Source organism: Chaetura pelagica, unplaced genomic scaffold (genome assembly GCF_000747805.2).
Source record: "Chaetura pelagica isolate M959 unplaced genomic scaffold, ChaPel_1.0 scaffold166, whole genome shotgun sequence".
Lineage (NCBI taxonomy): Eukaryota > Metazoa > Chordata > Aves > Apodiformes > Apodidae > Chaetura > Chaetura pelagica.
In genome coordinates this window covers 2170149-2195231 of record NW_009953758.1, presented here as the reverse complement: position 1 = coordinate 2195231, position 25083 = coordinate 2170149, and the positions used below count along the sequence as shown (strand labels likewise).

At 41.6% G+C, this 25083-nt stretch overlaps 1 protein-coding gene across 1 annotated transcript; it reads right to left on the bottom strand.

Annotated features, from left to right (window-relative positions):
• Positions 1-15319: 15319 nt before the first annotated feature.
• Positions 15320-23943, bottom strand: LOC104391496. The gene is made up of 3 exons (XM_010000810.1): positions 23756-23943; positions 22844-23064; positions 15320-15561 (listed from the first exon to the last, which is right to left on the bottom strand). The coding sequence occupies exons 1-3, from the start codon at positions 23941-23943 to the stop codon at positions 15320-15322; spliced, it is 651 nt and encodes a 216-aa protein (XP_009999112.1).
• Positions 23944-25083: the final 1140 nt, after the last annotated feature.

The window sequence follows — 25083 nt, the reverse complement described above, 5'->3', positions numbered from 1 at the left end:
CTGCCATTCTCCTATGGTTGTCCTTTTGATGTCCAATCAATGGCATGACAGTGTTTTGTGGTATTACTTTTTTCAGGCTGGCATTTTGAGTTCCAGGAATATTAAGCCAAAACAGAAGTATTTATGTGCCTGGCTGTCAAAGCAATGCGAGCCCTTGTGCCCCCTCTCTCTGTAGGGTCCCAAGAACATGTATGGAAGGACTGTTCACCTCCTGGAAAATGTTCTATGTTTGGGACCAGTTGTGTTTACATTAGTTTTGCTTTTGTCAAGTAAAAAGTACTAGCTGCTAAGATGTTTTGAGTGTGGCAAATGATTTAGAGTGCTTTGGAGCCTGGACACACAGTAAACACAGCAGGAAAGCTCTTATTTTGGAAGAGGTGAGCACCTGCTCTGTGGAAAGTTGAGTAGTTGTGTTCCTAAAAGCAGATGTTTGTCATGTTATTCGTAATTTCTGAAAATCTTGGCTACACTGATGATGGTGATTTGAACATGCAGATCACTCCCCGTTCCTGGAGCCTTGCATGCAGTCAGCCTGCTCTTGTTCAGCCTGTGCATCCCTGCTGTCCCTGGTCTTGTCTGCAGTCACCCACTAGCCCCACCATGCCTCTCTTAGCAAAGCAACTGCACCAGCCCAGGCAACATTCATTATCACTTTATTTTACATGGGTTTTCTGAAAGTGTCAAATAACCAGCCAAGAGTAGTGCCAGCCGCTCTCCAGAAACATGATAAAAAGGCAATTCCTAGCCTTAGGTGGGAAAAAGGCTGATACCCAAGTGGAAGGAGCAAGACTGGCCAAAAAAATTCCACCAACCAGCTTTGTAGGTGGGAGTTTCTGTGGCACAGGTTATGGAGCTGTGGGAAAAATGAGAGCTCAAGTCCCATTCAGAGGAGAGAGGGTAGGAAGGGCGGAAAAAAAACCAAGAAGTTGTTTTTTTGTTGTTTTTTTTTTTTAAAAAAAAAGTCCTTAGAAGGACTGAATTTCTTCCACAAACATTGGATAAAGAAAAGGAGAAGGGAGAGGAATTATTTCTGGCCAGACCACACTAGAGGTACAGTTAGAAAAAATCTGACAGTGTTTTCTAAGGCTTGAAATTTTAATGTTAGTTGGAAATAAAGGCTTTGGGTAAAGTTCTGATACAGAAGACTTCTCTCCCCCATTTTGACCTAGTGGACTGGAAGATTTCCTCTTTGCTACAAAATATGCTATTATTTGGCAAAGCTGTTTTTTTAACAATTGTATGGGAAGAATTTATATATAATTATATAAGATTGTCCTAATGGACATTTGCAGCTGCACTGAGATGCTAACCACATGCAGAAACCATTATGTTTCCAGTTATTTGGCAAAAGTTAAGAAACCTTATATATATATATATATATGTATATATATAAGTTAACTGTAAAGTAAATCCAGATGGTTCTCTCTTGCACAGACAAGCAGTCTTCAAACTATACATAGAGCTGTAGCCTGGCTATAACTTGTTTTGATTACTGCAGATAGAGAAAAGTGTTTTAAATGGCTGTGCACCCTCTCCTCACAAAATGCTGTGTACCCTTGATTCTTGCTGAAAACTTGCCCTAAACTGCCCACTCCCTTGTTTCTCAGTCATTGCTAAGAGGAAGCCCTCTGAGAAGGGCATCTACCAGAGGAACCCAGCACAGAGAAGAGTGTGAACCAGTAAGTACCTCATTCTGTGCTGTACAGGGCATCCTGACATGCTCCTGAGATCCAGAAATCAGGATCTGCAATTGGTTGTGTCATTTAAACTGCCCTACAAAGAAATTACATTGCCAAAATTCAGGGTGGTTTTGCCCCTTGTATAGCACAGTATTACACACAGGATTGCACTCAATTGGTGACACGTTGGGAAGCTGCCACGGTTTGTTTCTCCTGTTATTGTTCATTGGAATAAGATGTTTTTTTAAATTCTGCTTCTCTGTGTCTTCAATAACATATTGCTGCAGAGATTCCAGAAAGGTGTGGTTCAGCATGTTCCCTAAGCACATCATGCTTTAAAAAAGAAACAAAAATAGTATCTATTTGGTATGTAACTCTGATCGGAAAGTTTTGTCCAGACATGCTGAGAGCAGGTTTCAGGTCAGAGTAATCTTGTGGTATACAGAGTGCCAAATCTAGACTTAAATAGAGCTGAAAGCCACCAACTAGATTGATGTTTGCTGTTCTCTTGGTACATGCTTCTGGGTCGCTGGCAGTGCAGATGGAGAAACACCAGCGCTGCCGTGCTGGTGCCATTATCTGGTGTCTGTACCACTGACTGTGGTCAGTAACAAACTGCTGAAAGGGAAGTACATGAAATCTGGGCTCCCGACTTCTGGGATAAATTTTCTGCCCCACAGAAGATCTGTTTAATCTATCCACTCTACCTCCTTAGATAAAGCTTGGCTGGAAGCCTGAAGCATGAAGTTTTACAGCTTTTCCAAAATTATTTATTTTCTTCCAATGTAAATTGTCTGGTGATGGTTTTTCTTATTTATGTGACTATCTGATATTCTCTTTAACTCTTCTGTTCTCTTTGCCCCCAAGTGCTCTGATCATGAGTTCAACAGACTAAATAATTATGCTAACTATTACTTATAACATCAACTGGTTTGAAACATGTTCCCTTTTCATTTTTCCTAAGCAAGCTTGGGGGAAGTTTGCCCAACTACTGCTCAGGTACAGTTGTTTTGTCGTCCTTGGAACATCTGGTCCTGTGAAACCATGTGGCTATGACCTACCATCCTCCTAGAAGTAGTCAAGTACACTTCATGTCATAAAACCCCACAACAGCAAAACAATGCCTCGTAATCCACCAGGAATGCTCCACGCCACCTCAGGGCACATACCTTCTAATGGCTTTTTGAGTTTGATCAGGTTCCAGACTCTTTTAAGCTGAGAACACCATAAATATTGAAAATTAAGTACTCCATTTCAGGAGAAATACAAAGACAGACCAAGTAGTTCTGTGAAGTAGATACAGAGTTCTTACATTATGAGAAATAGCAAGCCTGCCTTAATAGATGGCATTCAAGTGCAGCTGTTTATGGGTCTTAACTGGTGTTGGCCCACAAAACACATACTTAGAAAGGAAATCAGGGAAAGCTAACACACGCCTGGGGGCTTTGAAGTTCTTATTATCATCCACATGCATAAGAATGGGTGATCCTCACTAGTCCAGCAAGTACTGAGAAATGAATGAGTTTGGCTGGCACATACATCAAAGGTCTTCACTTGTAATTTGCTTAAGAGATTAAAAAGGAAATATGAAGGAATAATTGAGGGAGATCAAGCTGCTGTTTTTCCCCCCTTGCAGCAGGAAAGAAGAACAATTGAGCATCTATTCTGGCTGAAAGTGATTACTGAAAAGCTTTCTGACAACCTTGAGCAAAACTGCAGTTGAATCTTAGTTTCACTGACATCAAATAAGCATTTAATTTCCTGAGACCCAATTGGACCTGTCCAGTGCCAAGGAGTGTCTTTGAGAAGCAAACTAACTTGTTAAAGCTTTTTCTTTACAGAACCACAATCTCTAAAGCAATGCGTTGCCAGACCATGAAATGGGCTTTGTGTTTTAGCTACCAGAAATCTCTTACTTCAGAAATAAACTAGCAAAATCTAGTGACAAATACTTGAGGCTTGCTTCTGTTCCCTTTCCTGTCAAATGTTATTTTTACTGAGGTTCTTCAAGAGAACTGAGTAACCTCTAGGAAGGAGACAATGTTGTGAAGTCATTAAGCCATGTTTGGACTGGAAAGTATGAAAGTTTGATATCAACTATGATCATCTGGGACAAAACTGACTACGAATGCTTTTGAGGTAGAAGGTGAAGTGGCTTCCTGGAGCAGCTTCCAGTAGGATTACAGAGTGTGGGAAATCCTTATTTTAAGGGTTTGAGGAAAAGTTATTAATTTTTGAAAAGCATCCAGAGATGTTGGCAGAGGCCTTGATCATGTAAGTCTTCCTATCCCATGTTCCTTGCTGTTGACAAGTCAAAGATTTTGTGTAATGATTTGGAACCTCTGAACCAAGAGCAGATACCTTAAAAAAGATCCTGGCCTTTTTTGGAGCTGACACAGGAATTGATGGGTGTTAGTGTACAACCTGTATAATCCCAAATGGCAGATGCTGACTGCAGGTAACTTCCACCTTCACTTTGATAGTTTCTTTGCTCCCAGTGCAAGAAGGATGTGGACCTGTTGGAGCATGTCCAGAGGAAGGCCACAAAAATTATCAGAGGGTTGGAGCACCTCTCTTATGAAGACAGGCTGAGGGAGTTGGGGTTGTTCAGCCTGAAGAAGAGAAGACTCTGGAGGGACCCTATAGTAACCTTCCAATAGCTGAAAGGAGCCTATAAGAAGGCTGGGGAAGGCCTGTTCACAAGAGCATGTAGCAATAGGACAAAGGGTAATAGTTTTTAGGTAGAAAAGGGTAGATTCAGGTTGGACATAAGGAAAAAGTTCTTTAATATGAGGCTGGTGGATCACTGGATCAGATTGTCTAAGAGAGGTAGTGGAATTCCCATTCCTGGAGACATTCAAGGTCAGGCTTAATGGATCTCTAAGCAATCTGTTCTGGTGTGAGATGTCCCTGCTTATTGCAGGGGGGTTGAACTGGATGACTTTTATAGGTCCCTTCCATCCCAAGACATTTTATGATTCTATAAAATTTGTATTATTTGTGGACTTTATATCCAGCATGTGCTTTTCCACCTTTACTCCCTGTCACCACACAAACTCTTATTGAGTGTTCTTGGTCCACATAATCTTGTTTAGGTTGGGATTTTAACTGCCCTTTTGTGTTCCAAAATGGATAGTCCTAAAAAAATATTCTGGCTTTAACTTTGTGGTATGTAGAGCAGATCATCATCAGTGCAGCTCATTGTTTTATGTCACGGAGGCAGAAGGCAGGAGTAATAAAAATGAGTGCATGTTTTCCAGTAACAATTATTCAACTACACTTAAGAGTATTGCTACTCTTAATAATTAGGCAGTGTTAAAATAGTCTCTTTTTGTGATACCAGCCAGTCTCTCACTCACCATTCAACTCATCCACATAAACACACTCTCACTGAGATTTTGAAGGAAATCTTTTAGCCTGACCTATTGCTTTTCCATTAAGACTCCAAAGCACCTGCATTTCTCCAAGAATCCATTCAACCCACTTTATTCCAGCTGTTTTAGGTGCTGATTTAAATATAAATTATGGATTCAGTCTCCTGCATTTTCCTAACTTACACTCAGTGAAATGCCAACCACTTGTTTTAAAAGAACATTAACACAGAAGATAATAATGCATGTGAAAAATAACTTTGAGCCACAACAGACCTGACAACACAGCCTGGTGCTGAAGGGGGGAGCATTGCAGAGAGGTGTCAGAAGATGTCCTGCCACCAGAAAGGGAGTACAGATGGACAGGACTGGCTGTCATGAGCCCAAGCTTGAGGAGCAAAACCATGAGAAAGCAGGATTGGGGGTGGAGGTGTCAGTGAGAGGACTTTAAAAAAACCTTTCTCGGAAAGGAGGACTTGGTGCTGAGATGGAGAGCTGAACTTTTTGAGAAAGCTGAGCTCAATAGGAGTTGCTGTCTATTGCAATTATAGCTCATTTACTACTGGGAAAAAAGTGGATATATACAGTGCATAAAATAAACACTAAGCATATTTTTGAAATGTCTTGAATTTCTTAGTGGTATGAATAAGCCTGGTTTTAGAGAGAGAAAACTATGCTGCATGCTAGAAATAAGTAAGTGCAGGTTTTACCTATGGACTTACCTCTTTAAAAAGGGAGGGAGAGAGCAGGGGGGAGGAGAAAAAAACCTAAAGGAAGAAAATCTTGGAAGTAGAATACATCAAATATTGTTTCCTTGGAAACAAAAAGGAAGATGACATGACGAGGTTCAAGCCTATAAATAGAAACCTAGTAGTGCAGATGCAGAAGAAACTCTTGTTCCTAGAGGGAAAATTTAAAAATGAAGATGACCTCCCTTAAGACACTGCTGTCACAAAGCAGTCAGCACAACCTGATCTTGAGGACCAGCAGTAAATTTAGCTGATGGTATATGACAGTCTTCTCTCAATTAGCTGTAGCATTCAGCTCAGGGAACTCGTTCAGTTGGTGAGAAGAGGTACAATTTTAAGGCTGCTATAAATACTGTCGGTGTCTCTGGAGCCCTGCTTTGCTGCTGTGGCAGAAATTACTGAAGTCTTCAGTCTGAACTCTAATTCCTTTGGGCAGCCGTGACAGGAGAGTAAAAATCTCAAGCCCATTTTAATGTTGTGAGAACCTGAATCACCATGCTCTGGGGCAAGATGAGCTGTGGTTCACAGGAGCAACTCAGAGTCCCTGTCCCCCTGATGTCCCTGTTGCCTCCTGCCCCCTTCTCCCCTCTCTCTTTTGTCACCCTCAAGTCAATTAACTGTTGTGCTCAAGGCCAGAGCATCCCTCTGCCCTTGTGGGAGTGAGCAATAGCATCTGAGCAAGGTCTGAAGGTAAGCACAGATAAATGGTGGCTTGGTACATGCCAGCCTGCCTGCCACTCCAGCCTGCCCTAAGAGCCTGGTCTCAGCTGGGTTGTGAGGCCCATCTTTTGCATCCTGCTAGTGTTAGGTGTGGATTGCAGGTGTTCCTGCTTGAGTTATGTTTCTTGGTGCTATTGAATATTTATACCATTAGTTACTAAACCAAATAATGATGTTTTCATTGTTACAGATCAGTTCCTTTGGACAATGCAGTGGTTCCTCTTCTAACCTTTGCTTTTTAGTGACGTGCAACTTTTTCTTTTTTGCAGCCATACTCATCTGAGCGTGTGTATACAGCACTGCTAAAAGGACAGCTTCAAAACTAGGCAATTTGTGCATCTTATGGGCTAATGTAGCTAAATCTTCCTTCAAAAGACTAAAGCCTTGTATAAATAGTAGTATTATGTGGTCTTTCCAGGTGTTTTAATAAATAAATAAATAAATTGATTGGCTATGGCTCTGTTAGGAAACGATCCCTTTCAAAGGGGGAAGACAGATTGGTTCCATCAGTTTGTATGTGGTAACACAGGGCCTGGTCAAATTTCCACTTTCTGGTGGGAATCTTCTCAGTTTGAGTAGGGATCGTAGTGTGACTGACAGGCTTACAAAGGGCTGTTCCTTCCCACATCTGACAGAGCACGTCTTGGAGATGCTGGTAAGTGAAGACATTTGTTAAATGTCCCAATGTCATGGATGTTGATGATGCTGTAATCTATATGTATGTATACATCCTTCCCTGGCACTGCTCATTTTAAGGCATAGAAAAGTAAGTGAAACAGCATGTGTTCCCAGCTGCTCTAGCCCTAGATCATGGCTGTGGTGTACCAGGTGGCAGTACTTTAGCTCTCATAGCTTTTTCCATGTCTCATAACATGGTGCACGCTCCTAAATCTACCAGGGAATCGCAGCTTTCCTTGGCAGGGGAGAGGAGGAGAAATTTAAGTTTATTGCCCTTGTCAAGAAAATAATTAAAACAATGACCCTTAAGACACATAATAATAAAATCCCAGCTTTTCTAAAGACATTTTCACAATGGGAAAGGGGGGAGTGTCAGGGGGGACGGGTGTGACACAGGAGTTCTGAACATCTGAGGCTGGCAGAAACACAGTTCTTGGCTTAGGTTGATACAGGGGTGATTTGTATATGTGTCTGAGTCTAGCTGTGATTCTGCATCCAAGGTTGCTGTTACCATAATAAACTTTAAGATCCCAGGCCTGTCAGTGCCTAATGCTAAGGGAAATCTGGGTAACATTTGAACCTTGTAGCTTGTGTCAATCTTCAGTTTAAGCTTATGTTTTAATTTGAAAGAATTGTAAGGGATTCAGCATACTTCGTTCAATGGGAAGAGTGGTTAGGGTGGGGAGGGGATCCTAATGGTGATTTCTTTGACTTGCTTGGGTTTGCTGCTATAATCTCATCTCTGTGAGTTATTGTGCCTGCACAGTTTGCCTTTTTTTTTTTTTTTTTCCAAAATGTCTATTCCACATTGTGAGCTGATATTCCACAGTTCAATATTCTCTCAGTACAATCACAGCATGCCAGAAGTGCTCTTGCAGTACATTGCATGGTATAGCTACTAGAATATACATAATTTTTAGCCTCCCACAGTTTTTTTCCAAATAGCTCTAAACTTCTTTTTATTTTTTAGCAAGCTAGCACCTTTATTGGCAGGCAAGCATTTCTGAGCATTGGGATGCCTGTCATCAACATGACTAGCCTGAAAAAGATGTATTGGTATTTGCCTGTTGAAATGCTTTTGGATGACTGGCCAGACAGACTGCTGTGGCACTGATACTTGACATCTGACCAAAAGGATCTGGGATAGTGGAGATGCAGGTAAGTTGATATATGTCTGGTGCAAAACAGGATGGGTTAGAAAGTGGAGGTTCTAGTGACTGTAAAATCAGAGTGTAACCACATGGAAGCATAACTGAGTCTGAACTAATTTACTTTTTTCTTTCATTAAAATTGATAGCAGGAAGAGAAATTGGGTCAACTGAAGAATTGTGTGAATTGGTGGAAAGCAACTTCAGATGTAAAATCTGAATACTCCTTTCTGTTGCTGTCTTCTCCCAGGCACGGCCTACCTCCCCAAAAAGCAATATACAGCTGTTCTGCCTCATGTGAGCTGTTTAAATTAAAGCCACTCTGTAAGACTAACGTGCATGCCAGGACTGTTTCCCTTGGTACAGTTTTCATTTCTTGCTATGTGATGTCTCCTTTAATTAATTCAAATTTGTAGGAAATGAAAAAATGGTCAGTCTGATTTTTAATCAGTTGTGTATTCCAGCTGAGTGTCAGCTAATTACATACAGACAATTAACAGTTGCTTCTAAGAAATTTATTGCTTAGCTTCAGATCTGCAGTGTGCAAGGCTGGGATCTCCCCAGGACAGCTAGGGAGGAGGAGAGCAATCTCCTCTCACCTGTGGCTGTATTTGATCCCACCAGCCAGGAGCTGTTGCACAGCCTGTCCCAGCAGCCGAGTCCTGCCTGGCAGGGGCTGGCATTTCTTCATGAGTGGGGACACTTCTTCTGCAAAACTCCTGGTCGGGTAACGTCTTCTGGTTATTATTTCTTGAAATCATCTTGCTGTCAGCCGTTATATACTGAGCCCTTTAGAAATGTTCCCTGCGTGGATGACCTGGCCAAATCAGACATTACTGCTACCTCCAAGCATGTTGATAGCTACAAAATTGTGCAGTTGATTGATAGTTATACATGCACACACAGAGGATTACAAATGCAAGTCAGTGAATAGGACTGAGAGTAAAAAGTAAATTTAATTTTCCAAAAATCTTTAGTTTGAATAGTCTCTGATAAAATGCTGTTTTCCTCTTGTGAGAATGTCAAAGAAAAGTGTCGTTTGAGTCCAGCCCTAGGATCCTGCTGTGTCTCTCTTGTGAATGAGTAATGAAAAGTGGCCATTCATTGCTGAATGATTATTTTTCCCCTTCTGTGGAGTGTGGGGGGAGAAACCCGGCAAAATCCAAGTCTTCTATGAGTCCAGCAGACTAAAAGCATCAGGAAAGCTCTGGAGGGAAGTAAAAAGTTATGAATGGAGAATAAAATATTGGTGTGGAGCAAAAGGGCTGTTGTATATAAAGAGCAGATGGGAAAATGTTGAGTTTGAAGTTTAAAAGACAAGGATCTGAATCTGATTCAGCTGAGCAGGGGGAAGTGGTTTGGGTTTCCTTTCCTTGAAGGTTGGCTCCATTTGATGAATTGTCGAGATGTGCTATAAATGTTTAAGATTTATAGGAGAGGCTCCAAGTAATATTAATGAGCAGCTAAAAATAGATATGATAGGAAAATATAAACTGACAAACAGATCATCCAGTATAACAATAACTTGTTGCCAAATGAAGATGGGAGACATGGCATGAAAATGAGCTTTTGTTTTTCACATCTGAAAGTTAAAGGAGTTAGAGTGGAAACAGATGTTCTCCAAAACAATGTGTCAGAATAACTCTAGTAACAGCCAATTGTCACCAGAGCTGAGCAAATAATTCCTTGCTCACTCTTTGCTGGCTGATGGTTTTCCAGTGATGGGTGGGGTTTTTGTAAATAACTCAGTTATTTTATGTATTTATTTATTTTAAGCAATCTACATGTTTTTGGTGCAGAAGTTATTAGTGTCTCACTTCTTAGTTATGTGCTTCTTGTGTTTTGGGAATTTTTGTCTAAGGACTGTTAATTCTCCAAAAGCAATCTTAAGGGCTTTTGTGAATATTTCATTATTGATAATTAGTATTGGATTAATCAATTAATTACAATTGTTATTGAATTAGGAGAAATTATATCAATTAGATGCTTTGTTTTCATAGAAGGAGATTTGTAGAGCAACAATTGCTTTTCAAAAAATTTTTCACTGGGAGTAACCACAAGGGTAGATCTTGTCTACTACAACAGCAGAGCAGTCGACCTTTCATTTTTGAGGTCTGTCTGCTCAACTCCTCCAGAAGAGAAACTTTCAGGTCAATAGGTGATATGTGGACAGACTGAAGGATCAAAGATGCTTTGTGCTGCTACGAATCTCTCTGTGCTGGGTGCCTACTGAATGTGCTGGAAGATCTTTGTGTTCAAGAAGATGACTGGTAACAAGCAAAATCAGACTGCAGCAACTCGAAGAACCTATCCCTTGACAAGAGGCATCTTGTGTGAGGGAAGGCTCTGCCAACATCTCAGGTGGCAGATCAGAAGCGTGAGCTGAATCCCAGATGTGCTTTTGGATTTTGCCTGAAGTTTAATAAGTGATGTTTTTGTCAGTTGGCTGGATTTTTGCTGTGTAGATTTTCTATTTGTACTACTGTGAAAATATTTTCATTTGCAATGGTATTTCCATTGGGAGATGCTTTGTCTCCAGGGTAACTTCCTTGAGAGTGGTTTCAAAATTTAGTCTGTGGCGCATACTGGGTCTTGTTTTGCAGTCTTCAAATGTCCTTTTAGAAAGTAAAGATTTTTTTTAGTACTGTTTTTTCCCTGACTTGGTACCTTCTTATTGTCTGGGAAATGGGCAGAACCATGTAGGTGTACTCAAGGATTTGATAAAGGCGATGTAGGCTTCACTGTAATTTAATGATCAAGTGAGAAAACACTAGATGGGACATGGCATGGCAACATTATGGAAGTTGCTCTGTGACTTGGTGAAGAATGGCTTCTGGCAGAGGAGGAAGGAAAGGGACAATTTCTAGAGGGCAAGACAGGAATAACCATTGCTTGAACAGCTGGGGTTGTTGAGCACGAAGATGATGGAAGGATATTTTATGGAGGCAGAAGCAGGAGGAGGAAAAACAGAGCCAGATCCTCAGCTAACATTGCTGGGTATTTTTAGGAGTGCTTCCTGAGAGTGCTTTCTGTATATAAACAGACGAGGTTCCAGGAGGCAGCAGTGAGGGGGAGCAGTGTAATTGAATGATACTTTTACCGCAAATAGTACTTTGCAAAGAGCAAATTGTTTGACTTTATTAAACTGCAGCCTCCTGCAACAGATCAAGGGTCTAGTTTCTAAGCAAAATAATCATAGCCTAAAGAAAACTTAACTGTTGCAAGCCTTGCAGGCCCTAGATTTCTGTTTGACTTGGCTTCAGGAGCTGCATATGTTTTTTGAACCTTAGACCATGAAGTAAATTTGCAAAGCACAAGGTATTTTTAATCCCCTCTCCACAGTACCACATTGCTCAGCCTTGCTATCAGGAAAATACAAAGGAAAAGTAAAAATAACAGGAGGAGGATTATGTCTGACAAGTGGACTTCACAGTGCTTTGCAATTCTGGAGAGGCTGGCAGGAGCAAGTTGCTTGGTCTTGGTGGGCAGTGCCAAAGTTAAAGTAGAACTGGAAACCACTGGCTTAAGTGGAATAGACCAGTGTAATTCAGAACCAGGATATCTGCCTGTGAGACTACTTGCCTGTGTCCTTGTCTACAGGTGCTGTGTATTACGTAGGGCACTGCACCAATACAGTGCTCATGTGTACACTGAAGGCCATAGATAAAATGGAGCTCTGCAGTGTGCTCAACTTAGGCTTGTCCAGTGGCGTGATACTCAATCCTGACAGGTTAGTCTTGGTTATACTTAGTTTTTCAGCTTTGTTTCTATTCTGGTTCCAATCCCCGTTCAGAATTTCTGTTTTTTTAATTTTTTTTTTATTTAAGAGAAAAAGGGCAAAAGCTATGAATTAAGAAGGTTCCACAGGAGGGCCATCTTTGCTGCATCAAGTCTGAAGTTACCTGTGCAAGGAGGAACGAGTTAATGCATCTGGAGGAAAAAGGCTGACATTCTTAGCTGTTGTTGCATAGTGTGTACCTTCGCAATATGCTGGCTAGCATGTCTTTCCATGGGAAACCTGTCCTTGGTATCACCTCTTTCCAAGCAACTTGTTGAAAATTTCTGTCCTCTCTTTGCTTGGCTCCTTGCAGAGCAGAATTATAGTCCCACTTTCCTTTTACAAATAAAACCCTAAGTGCAAATCCAAAGGATAAATAATGCACTGCAGACATGCCCACAGCAATATTCTCTGTATTTATCATTGCTGAAAGGCTGGGAGGAAAAGCTGGTGAAGGCAAGTTATCTTATGTGAGAAAACTATTCTCATGTTTTTGTGCCAATTCTGGAGGCTGGAGAGCAATCCTGCTGTGCTTTTTCCCAAACATCCTGCTGCAGCTCAGGCAAACTCCAGGTGTTGTGTCTGTGAAAGGGGGCCGAGGTGCCCATCCTCCCTCTCAGGCTTACTGTGTAGGAAGTGCACAGCTCCACCACAGTGCTGAAGGCTCCTCCTTCACAAGCACCCTTGTTGTTAGCAAGGATGGCTGTGGTGGAAAGAAGCTATTCCTTGTTTCTTGGGGTGAGCTGGTGGCTTGCAAAGAGTCAGCAACTTTTGATGTTGAAATTGTAGCACCAGATTTACCTGAGACCACCCCCAATGTTGTTTTAATTTTCTTTGTCTTGATTACAGCTGTGATTTTAAGAGACACTTGCTTAGCTAAGCACAGGGGCAAAAAGCTACCTCCAGTGCAACACATGGGTGAGAGATTGAGATAGTTTGTCATCAACTACTGAACCTGCACCAGTGTTCCTGCCAGGCCACCTCCATGATGCTGCTGCCTTTGCATAGAGACAGAGTAATGGTGGGCTCAGGTGCTATCATCTGCTAGAGCAGAGAAAGTGCAGGTGATGAGGGGGAGCTGCCTCCCACTGTCTGAACTTCACAACAATGCAAAGCAATGGAACCAGCTTGGGCTCTTCTAGAAAGGGAATCTTTTTTGTCCTGGGGTTGGACAGCAGCTTTATTGTCTTTGTGTCAGTGGTTTTGATCTCTTTTTTTCTTCATTGTTTGGTTGTTTTCCAGGTTGAAGAGGAAGCTTCCACTGTACACCTATAACAGGACCATCCAGCCAGCACTCCTGCTTTACCAGTGCCCTGGCTTTCCTGGCAGGACCTAAGCTGCAAGTCACACATGGCAGGGGAATCTATGGCTGTCTCTGGCCAGCTGCAGTCACACTGCAATGACCAAAAGGTCTCAGCTGGGGTAAATACAGGCTCAGTCACTTTGGAAAGTATGCTAACTTTAAATTCTGCCTGGCAACCACAGATGTTTCCAGATGTGGAACTTGCTGGGAATTATGACCTGTTCTGACAGGCTCAATACATGGAGATTTTGGATTGCTGTGTTTTATACACTCCTTGCACTTTAATATAGTGCCATTTGGCATGGCATAGGCTGAGTTACAGGGACTAGAAGGGAGTGGACTAGTAAGGCAACTGAAAAGTCTACTTGCAAAGCTTCAGCATGATCTGCACCTAGACAGACCAAGGTGGAGGAGATCCAAGTGTCGGGAGTGGTTCAGCTGCAATGCTCACTGAAATCTAATCTCCTTGCTGTGGTAGCCAGTAAGAGCCTGTGAAAGCTGTAACTTCACTGAGTTTTCCATCATTAGCTATCATCTCCCTTCTGGCCACTTACTCCAGTCTGAAAAGCTGGGTCCCTTTCTGGAGGGAAGACCAATCTCTCTGTTCCCTGAGAGGAAATTAGTCTGTAGCATTGTTTGTGTTTTACTTACATGTTTATAAAAGTGGAAACACCACCTGAGTTTCTCTATAGGCTCCGCAGGGAAATCCTATTTCCATATTGCATTATGAGAAATGCAGTGGAAGTGTGCTGTGCTCGGTTATTTTATTTTTTTAATGTATGGGGGGCAAAAGAAACTTCAGTTCAGAATGAGTATATACTTCTCTTTCTATTCAACATCCATAGTGCTATAAATACAAACTGCAGGGTACTTTCAGAACTGCAAGCCTTTAAGACCTCTCAAGGGAAAACATCACACCAAATTAATCTGCCGTCAAGTGGAAATTCTATATTGTTTGCATTTGCCAATGTTCTGTATGTGCCTGTAATTGCACTGAAGCAAGTATCTGCTTCAAGTTCTTCACAAGATTAAATGTAGCCAATTGGGCATAAAAGAGTAATCAAAAGGCAGAGCTGCTGCTTTGGATTTGTTAGAGGCATTGCTCATTTTTACTCTGACACAATGACACTAGATTCTGGCTTTCAGGGAAATTTAGGGAATGCGATTTTTCAAGCCAAGAGGAGGATGTTTCTGTCTGGCGCTGCTGCTGCCCTGCTGTGCGCAGTATGCCCTGAGTGTGCCTCTTGCTTTCCATGTGCAAGGAGACACCTTCCTTCCCTCACTTTGACCAGCAGTGAGGGTGTCAATAGCCATGCCCCAGGGTGCAGTGTCTGCCTGGGAACTCCAGTATCTGCTCTTTTTAAGTTCTGAGTATTTGCTAAAAGGGCTTGTGAAGGTCCCAGCAAGAGCCTCTGTGCTTGGATCCTGACTAGTGGCACTATGTCAGACTGAAGGAGCATTTTAGCTTGCAAAACTTGAAGAAAGTCTTGTACTATGCCAGCTGGATGTGAAATGTTAAAAGATTTGCTTAAAACCCTCATGCTTTCTTTTTCTTTTACTAGTTCAGCTGTTTTCCCTCTTGCCATATAAATGCAATTATAAGCAAGTAAAAAGTATTTTTTTTCGAGTTGACTGTGCTGCCTTTTAATTCTGCATGAAAACCCAACTGCTCCCTATGCCCTGCCCAACATGTCATTAAATAAACAGGCCCAGGTGGGCAAAACTGCTGGTTTGAATCCTTCTTTATTTCATTTTCTTTCCAATTAGTGGGCTTATCGAAAAAAATACATACCAGACTCCTACCAGTTTGCTCATGCTCAGCCATTTCCCAAGGCATTTCTCAGTGCAGTCCTGACAGCATCTTTGTGCTGTCTTCAGTGAGGGCAGCATCTCTCAGTCTGGTGCCAGGAGATGGGTCCTTTTAGCACTAAAGTCTTCTCTGCCTTTCCCCCTTCCTAACTGGAGGTCCAGCTCCCAAAGCTGCTTGAGGAAGCCGGAGTTGGGGCAGATCCCTCTGTGTGAGCGCACGGTCTGAATTGCATCAGCGAGAGGCATATCTTCACAGATCATTAAGAAAGCAAGGACAAGAGTTGCAGATCGACTGATTCCCATTGCACAGTGAACTAGTACTTTGCCTGGAAAAAGGAGAGCGAGATGCAGTTATGCTGAGAAGCCAAATGGGGTTTGTCATGCTGGAGCAGAGATGGAAGCGGTGCTGATACCAGGGCTGAAGCAAGTAGGTGTTCCCCTGGTGGGGGAACAGTGAGCTTTAATGGCTGCTGCAGAACATTCATAATTATATTTCAGGATCTGTGATTGCTTGTTTGGACTTAGCTGTCAGCCTGATGGCATGCCCTTAGCTCTCCTGCCCAGCCTGCCATCCATGATGTCCCTGCTTGCTCGTATGTGTTTTTGGGAATGATGTACTTGCTGGCAAAGCTTCAAGTCTTCATACTTATGAGGCTAAGTTTGGAGCAGCATTTGTAAGTTACTTACTACCAGAGGGCCTGGAAACTTGGGATTTCAGATATGCCATACTCAGGAATGCTTGCTGCTGTTATGGGAACACTTGTGGTTTTCTATGAGCTCTTTTTACTTCTTTGCTTAGAGCAGTAATGCTTTCTGAGGGCGCTGACTGCTGCCAGACCTGGTTGGAAGTGTGTGAGAAAATGGGTGTTGCCATTAAGAATAGCTCCTGTTTGTATATGCCATTTGCACTAGCTTATTTATATTTTTATATTTCTATAGTCTACCCTGTAGTCTATAGTCACTCTCCTTCCCTAATGCCTTTATCTTCCCTTCTGTATTAGGTGGTCACTAGAAGAACAATTTATTAAATGCTTTGAGTTCCCCAGAGGTGTCAATTTGAGGTGTGCCTCTTTATTAGGAGTTCATTAAAAGTAATATTGTGAGTCCTTCCATGTTGCTGTGAGCCTCAAGGAAGACATTCCAAGGATCCAGGAGTACAGTTCCCTCCCTTCCCCTGCTCAGCTTTTGGTTTTTCTGCTGTAATCACTAAGTGAAGCAGCCTGAGAAACACAGTCCCGTATCATGTCGGATTCCTGTGTTTCTAATGTGTGGTTTTGACACATGCTGTAAGAAAAGAAATGCTTTTTAATGTAGAATTAAAAGAAATTTTGTCAAATGCATTGCATTCAAATGGAAAAAACTCAGGTTTGTAGTCCTTTCCCTCCCAAGGTGAACAAAGAGCTCGTTCTAAAACCTGAAAACCTGCATCTTGTAAATATTGTAAAATGTTTCAACTACCACAAAAATGGTAGATTCAAGGAGAAATTTTTAATTGGAAAATATTCTCTTGAGAAATTATAGCCATGCCTGAAAATTCTCAAACTCTCTTGTTCTTTATTGCAGTCAGATGTAGTCTTTTTGCAGAGACCGTGGCTCAGCAATTGGGCATTATTAAAGTAACCAGTGATCGGAGTCAGACTGGAACTTCTAACCACCTACTGGACAGCTCTGTCTCCCATTAAGGAATCAGAAAGAAGGTTGTATTTTTAGCATTAAAATTTCAGAACACTTCACTGGAAATCTTCATAAGTTTGAAATCAAATATTTTCTGCATTTTTTAAATTCTAATTTTCTTAGGCTGTCATTTGACATAGACATTTGTAGTCTCTTGTTTACTAATTGTGTACAAAATGCAATTTAACAACAGTACAGTTTATATCCAGAAAAAGACAAAAATCGGTAAAAGCAATCCCATGTGGCTTTCTTTTTTGTTTGGAGATGGAATACAGTATCTTAGATGCTGCTTCTCTGTAAAATGTAAGAGGTGGTAGAAATAACAGACAGCTTTTCGGGGCTAGTTCTTTGTTTTGTTTGTGCTTACAGCATCTTAATTTCTCTATTACCAGGGAGCAAGACAAAAATACTGCTGTTGGATTATGAGCCTAGATCCAGCCAAAAACCTCAGACTGATTGCCCCCATCTCCCCAAGTGTTAATTCTGGGTACTTTGTGTGCAGCTCATCTTAAATCCCATTTTGTTTGTGGCAGAGTATTTAGCAACTATTCCCTTTCTGACTAATGATGGCATAGCCACGTGCTTGGCAAGTGTGAGCATGTGTTGTAAAAACCTGCTCTGGCCAGCAGGTTGAGAGAAGTGTTGAATTCCACAATGTATGTGAGACAGCCACCTTTGATTATCCTGGCATGAGAAATTTGAGCTCAGCCCTAAAGATAGACATGTCTTCAGTAGAAATAAAGGGACAAATATAGTCTCCAAGGAAGTGGTGAAACCAGCTCTGGTGACAGACTTAGACTGGGCTTCGAAACAGTTGGGGGAAGGGAGAGGTTTTTCCAATGTAATGTCAGTTTTGCAGAATTAGAAGGTCAAGTGATTTCAATTAGTTTTCCCATTCAGATAAAGCTTTACAGAATTTACTGAGATACTGATGCCATTATTCAAGTTAAATTACACCAGTCTGTCACTTACACTAATTCTATGGGGATTCTTCGAATGGAAGTCCTACTTTGTTATGGGAATATGGAGAAATGCTTTGCACCCCTGCTAAAAGGTAATGCTAATTGGAATTTTCACTAGAATTTTTTTATTGTGGTGCACTATCAGTAGCTTTCATGTGAACCTTGTGGGATATGTATGCTCTATTATCTTCCCTGGTAGAGGCACTTAGACCCAAATAACCCAGGTCTGAGATTTCCAGAGAACTGTAAAGCACAATTTCTCTTTAAGATGTACTACAAATAATGCTAAGTTCAAAAGGGCTGTCAAAAATCCACACTTTAGTATAGGCCTAACTGCAGTGTAGTGGCAGGGACTGGGGAAATACAGTCACTCACTCTAATGCACACCCCAGATAACAGAAGCCAAGGAACAGCATGTTCTGAAAAAATTTCTTGGAACCAGAACTACTACTTTCTTTTTTTTTTTTTTTTTTTTTGTCTGAAAAATTGTAAGCTACCAGCACACTTAACTAAAAGAAAAAGTAACTATATTTATGGTTTGAACTGTAGCAGGAAGGGGGGAAAACAAACAAAACACAATAAAAAATAGATGGCTTTCATGTTGGACTTGGAATCACTAAATATTTTGAAATTCAGTCTAAGTTTGGCCAGCAATGGGATGGTGGACAGAAGACTTGCTGATATGATTATAACTTCTGTAAAATGGTTCTTGTGACCATTTTTTTTTTTTAATCCAGATGGAGCCTTCTGCCTTGGAAAAGTCTCAACCCCACCTGCAATATGGAACTGAAGACGAAGCTGAGCACAGCTATGGGTGCTGCCATTAAGTATTGCCTGATGCATTTTTGGTTTTGTTTTGTTTTCTGTTGAAAGCAGAACAGGCTTCTGCTTGTACAGACTGGATCTCCACCATTTTATATCTAACTCTGTGTCTGAGAGAAGGAGGTGGCAAGTACGAATACATTGAATTTTCTTCCCTGCTTCTCTGGCTTATTTGCACTTCAGAAGAGTCCTGCTTAGATCAGCAAGTGGCTTTAGAAAGTGTCTCAGGAAAATTCTGGACAAGCCCCAACTATTGACCTTGGACCTAATCTGCATGGCTCCCTAATATACTTGTTCCCATGAGGATGCAGGTATATTTTCTCTTTCACATGTGCAGAATCTATTCCACATTGTTAGCTTTGTTTCATCATGCACAGAGGTTATGATAAATGCAGGTACACTGACAATAAAATGACTGCTTGTTGCAGATACATCAGTCATGTGAAATGATTTAATTAATGTAAAATTGCTCTACTGAAAGCAGATTTGAATTTACTATGTGATTATTTATAGCAAACAAATTGAATGTTAAACTTGAGTCAGGAAACAAATGCTGTGTTGCTGTGTGGTTCTGTTCACAGGCTCAGATCCTTGTCTCTTAGCAGTAGCTGTCAATGGGTTAAGTGACACTCTGAACCCACCATGATATCCAGAATTTGACTAGTGCCTGAAGTGTCTGCACCATGTGGGCTGACTGTTGTCTTGATAACAGCGGGTTGCATCAGCCTGTCATGGGAGGCAGCAGAGATGCCCCGTCCCAAGCACTGAGGCTTGGATTCCTGCGTGGCTGCTGGACCACAGCCTGGTAAAGTGGCATCCACAGAGACAGTTGTTGTGCATGCTCCTGTCATGGGGTGGGCAAGGAAATTATCACCAGATCTTCTGTACCACAGAATCCATGTCACAAGGAGACTATACCTTCCCTGCACCCATTTGTTTTAACACATAGTGCAAAGAGAAGTTGGACTGATCCCACATTAGAGGCCTATGTTGCAACCTTCTCTGAGCATGTAACAGGATCCCTCAGGAATAATGGGATTAATTGAGGAGAAGTGGGGGCACTTAGCTTCTGGCATTATTAAATCTTGCAATCCTTATTTGAAATGTTGCACTGCACATCTCAAGCTACTTTTTGCAGAGACAGACAATAACTGTCATCTGGCTGGGATTTGTGCAGAACAATAACACTTGGTTTTTAACAATGGATTATGGATATTATATCCAGCTCATGCCTGCTGTAACTCTACTGACATCAAAGGGTTTGCACTAGGGATAAAGTTTGCACATCCAACTTTGGCCAAATTCAAGTTGGGAAATTCAATCTTGTTGAACAAATCAGTCATTAAAACACATAATATCATATTGTCCTTTTGTTACTCATCATTAACTGAGCTAAATGTCCTGAACTAGCCCTTGCTTTCTTGCAGGATGGATTCAATTTGGCTTAAGACCAGGCTCCAGATCTGTCACCCAGAGTGAACGCCCCAGCTGCCCTCGCTCTATTTAATCCAGTAGAATGATGCTGCTCACCAGGAGAACTCAGCTGGACTAGTGGGCCCCAGGGGTTCTTCCCACTCCACCATGGTTTTCTCATTTCCTGTTACATTTTAGCCGCCATCCTGTAGCCAGGTGCAGAAACAATTGTCTATTTTGTGATTAATCAAGTGTCTCTTTTGTCACAGCTGAAAGCAGCAGGAAGCCTATGGAAAGCTTTAAACTATGGTGTGTCCTTTCTTTCCATGCCTCCTGAAACAGGTAAGGGTTGTCACCTACTGGACAGTGAGAGGTCAGACAAGTATGTAATACACCTACAGCAGAGTCAAGAGAGAGGGCCTTTTCCTCCTAAGTTAAGCTTCGTTCCTAACCACCATCACAAGGAAGAAGGCAGGAGAGGGAGCCTAGCTTTTCCCTTCCTCCAGTGAAGTGGAAGAAGGGATATGCCTCTGAGAGGGTTTGCCATTTTGGGAAGTTCATGGGTAATTTTAACTTGCCTGTTTTAAATGTGTTTGGAGGTCAACTAAAGGAGAAGCTCTCTCCTTGGGAATCATTCCTTCTGCATGGTGTCAGTTTGTTTTTGTGGCATGCTTTCATCTGTGCTCTCAAGTTCTCTTTCGCTCCCTCTTCTGCTAGGCTTTACCAAACCCTGCTGATTTATGCTTATGTTTAGCTTCACTCCAGAAAAATGCAAGTTGTGCAGATGGCCATGCAAAGGGGCAAGATGGATAATCGAGGTGTTGCCCATTGAGCAGGAGCATGAGTCAGACAGCAAGTACTTCCTTGACACCATGTTTCTCCTTGCAGAGAAAGGGGCAGATTGTGCATCTGCTTGCTCTTGGCTGGGCCTTCCCAAACAGTTCTGTTACGTGGGCAAAGGAACATGGGCTTTGCTGAAAGGCAGTCAAGGAAGCTGGGTTCATAAAAAAAGTTCTTACATGGCATGGCTGCAACAGTACTGCATGCATTGCTTAATCTGTACAACAAAAATGATGAAGGAAATAGTTCAAGGAGTGATGCAACCATTGACCACTGTGACAGGAATAGCTCCAAATTGGGAGCATGTGGTGCATGCTCCCTTTCTTCCTTTTGCTCATGCTCTGGCATCTGAGTTTGAAGAAATTGCCTTAAAAATAAATTCCTTACATCACCAAAGACATACTCTATTTATCTAAGGCAGAAATCTGGAATAAATCTGTCCATGTTGTTTTCTGAACTTCTGGTGCAAAGCATCAGATTTTTTATCAAGCATGATGGGAGTAACAGTTCTTACTTAATTCTAATGAGTATTTGATTAATAGTTTTAAATATGTTTATGCCTCTTACAGTCTTAACTTTGACTTATCCTCCCAGGTGAAAAAGATAATTTAATTCCATTTAAAAAAAAAAGATGTTCAATTTGCTCGTAATAGTTAAACAGCAGTCTTAAATGACTTCTCAATCAAACAGAAGTACCTCGTTACATCCTGAATTTAATATGAACAGGCCTCCTGTCACTTGGTATAATTTTTTGTTCAGCATCACTGCCTATAATAAATGCATTTTTTTTCCTCTTCTAAATTATGTGAACAACAATCCCTCCCTGTCTCATCCCTACACAGGTCATGGGTATTTAGCTGCTGAATTTCTGTACCTCAGGAAATTATTCTTCCAGAACATCTTGTTTATATATTTTCTAAACTGTTGCACTTTCCTTAAAATGATGAATGTCAGCAACAGCTGAACTGTATATGATTGAATTTCACCTTGTCTCCATTCCCAGAACCCTGCTTCCATATGGAGTTCAGTAAAGCAATATCGAAAATCATAGAAGTAGGAATAAATATGCACTCAAGACATGGTGAGTTCTTTGTGTTTGCCCTAACTTGTTCTGCATTCATAACTTTCAGTATTTGAGCATGTATATTGCAAAGCACTGGTTTTGTTTGCTTTTGTGGTCACCACAATTCATCTGTTGTTACCTGTCTTTTGTCAGTGGATTTGGAACTTTTTTTATACACTCAAAAAGATCTTGGATCTGAACCCAATACTGACTTCAATTGCAAGTAGCATATGCTGCAATAGAAATGAGTGCAGATCCAAATTCTCCAAATATGTTAGTGGTTTTGAAATCCAAATGCAGCCCTCAGTTGCGCAAAAGCAAATACTTTCTAACAGCATGGATCAACCCCTCCAAACAGCAGTAAACACTGAGACTATCTCTGGCATGGAGGTACACTAGTTTCAATTACTGTTTCTCCCTTTCCGGACTTGTAAGGTGTGGTTCAGATCTCACACCTGCATGTGATAAAGCTGGGTAGTTAGTGTTTTAGGACCCTCATTGATATGAAAGCTCACCACGATGGAAGTAAAACAGGTAATGTGTAACTGTTATCTTAATAAGTCACTTCCTTCTGAGTAGGTATCTGTACAGTTTTGTGGCACAGTGGAGAGCTGCTTTTGTGAAGGTTTGTCCTTAACTCTAGTGATCCCCCACTAGCCTCAGGCCTCTGGCATTGTACGTAGCCCATGGTTAGCTACAGCAGGGATTTTGCTGATTATCTTCCTATCTTACCCACATCCGCACATGGTTGGTTTATGCCAAATACTATTTGGTAACTTGCTCTACTTGGCTCCTAGGCGGACGGTATGCAGCATGCACAGATGGTCCAGTTACCTCTTGGGGAATTCAGTGCTGCTCTTATGTATTGAGCGACTGGGTAGAAGTAAATGCTGAGATCGAAGTTAGGGTTGTCCTCTGCTTCTACTCCATAGTAATCCACAAGCAGGTCTTTGTAGAACTTGGTTCCAGTGTCAATGTGAAATCGCCCAGCAGCAGCATCTACGACATGGGAGATGCCCATTCGGCTCAGCTGCTCTTTGTCACGAGCAATGTACCTGGAAGAGGGATGGTGGGTTATGTTTGCCTGCTGCATTACAATGCAGGGTAGAACATGCTGCTGGTGGTGCAGTTTGTTAAAACCACATGAAGTTGTAGTAGCTATTTTCTGACAGGTTAATCAGGTCTAAAGTATCCACAAAAATGCTTACAGACAGAAGGTGACTCATTAAGAAACTGATTTCTACATTTCCTGCATTTTGCTCTCAAATTCCAAGTTTAGGTGTTTCTTCTCAATGGATGAAAAATAAAAAGGTGGTGATATTTCTGCACAAGCAGAGTTTTCTGCTTTGCTTTCTCACCAAGTCACCTCTGCTGAGCATCCATCAGTTCAGGGGACTGATGCTGTCTAGCAATGTGAGGAGAAGAGATTGATCCTGTTTTACGTAGCTCGGGCATGACTTGCCTGCAGTGCCAATGCCATGGCCCCACGAGGATCTTGCAGTTTGGGACTCCTGTACTGATGCAAGAGGAGAAATCAGGAGGGAGAACCTTCTTTTCATATGCTTTCTCTGTGCTACAGCATCCTCTACACAGTTCAGTTCTGCTCAACCCTTAGACTTACTGTGATGAGTCTCTTACGTTAAGTGTCTGTCTCTCTTTTTTAAATAAAAAGTGGAAGATTTTTGTGGAAACAGGGTGGGGATCTAAGAGTTGCATTAACACCTTCAACCTCTCCCCCTCTCTTACAGGTCTCCAATGTAAAGGTTTGGCCAGACTTCGTCCACATGCCCTGCTGGGGGTGTGTGTCTCCAGAGCAGGCGCCGCAGCTCCACCAGGGATGGTGTCCCAGCGCTCTGGCTGCCCGGGGTCCCGACAGAGGTGCTTCGTATCTTGGGACGCAGTAAGTCCTCGCTGCACAGGGAGTCCCAGGCCATCCTGAAAGGTGGAGGGCAGACATTCACCATCAGCCACAGACATTTCTGGGCTTGACCTCCCTTCCTCTCACCTTCCCTTACCCCCTCACAAAGGTTGCCCACAGTTACAGTAGTAAGCTTTTTGGGGCAGGTACTGTCTTTCTCTTGTGTGTTTATATGCTTATCACAGCAGAGGCCATGACTGGATGTGGGAATACTGTTGCAATCTCAACAACGACCGTACCTTGGCTCACACAGTCCCACGTTGTGGTTCAGTCAATAATTTCAAAGACTGTGCTTCTAAAATAAAATTTTATATTATTATGGAAAATTGGAAGTTAAAGCATTTGCAAACTGCTTGGCTCAGGACCTCAGTAGTAGGCTTATTTTGACCTGACTACTCATATAGAACAGTTGATTAGAACTTCATTATTATATTTTTCAAGATTTTTTCATAGTAAGTGGGAAAGGTCATACAACTTCTTGTAATTCTAGACACTACTACTACTGCAGTGAAAAGTCCCCATCCTCAATATGCCAGCATGAGAGATCTGCTTTTAACTGGAAACAGGTAACACTACAGGAAGCATAGCTACTCACTGTGTATAGAAACAAGCTACTAATTTGTTATGCTGAGCTTTTTCTTTAACCATGTAACTAAGACTTACTTGTTTATACTTTATCTGATTTGTCTTTTAGAATTTGTTAACAAACTGAGCTGAATAGAATTGGTAATGCAAAAGTCTTATTCACTGCTTAGTTCTTTATTGTCAGCTTCAACAGAGGAAACTCTGTAAAGAATATTTTGGTTCTTTCCAGTGGTAGTTCTCAGCCATACTTGTTGACATGAAGACAAATGTTCATGGTAGAAAAAAAGTCTGAATGAGAAAGTTATAGTAATTCCAGCTGCCACTCATATCAGCATTAATATATTTGCTTTAAGAAGTTGTTTCATTTGCATTCCTCTCTGCCCTCTCCAAGAACTGTCCCATTTCTAATCAAAGTAAGTACTTCAGGTACTAGAAGAAACACTGTTTTTAGACATCAGTTTCTTTGGAATTACTCTATTCCCATGTGGTATGTTTCTTTTGAAATAGTGGTTCTTTGTGTTAGCCCTGGATTTCAACTGTTGGAAGGATTTTGAAAGAGGGGAATAGAAAT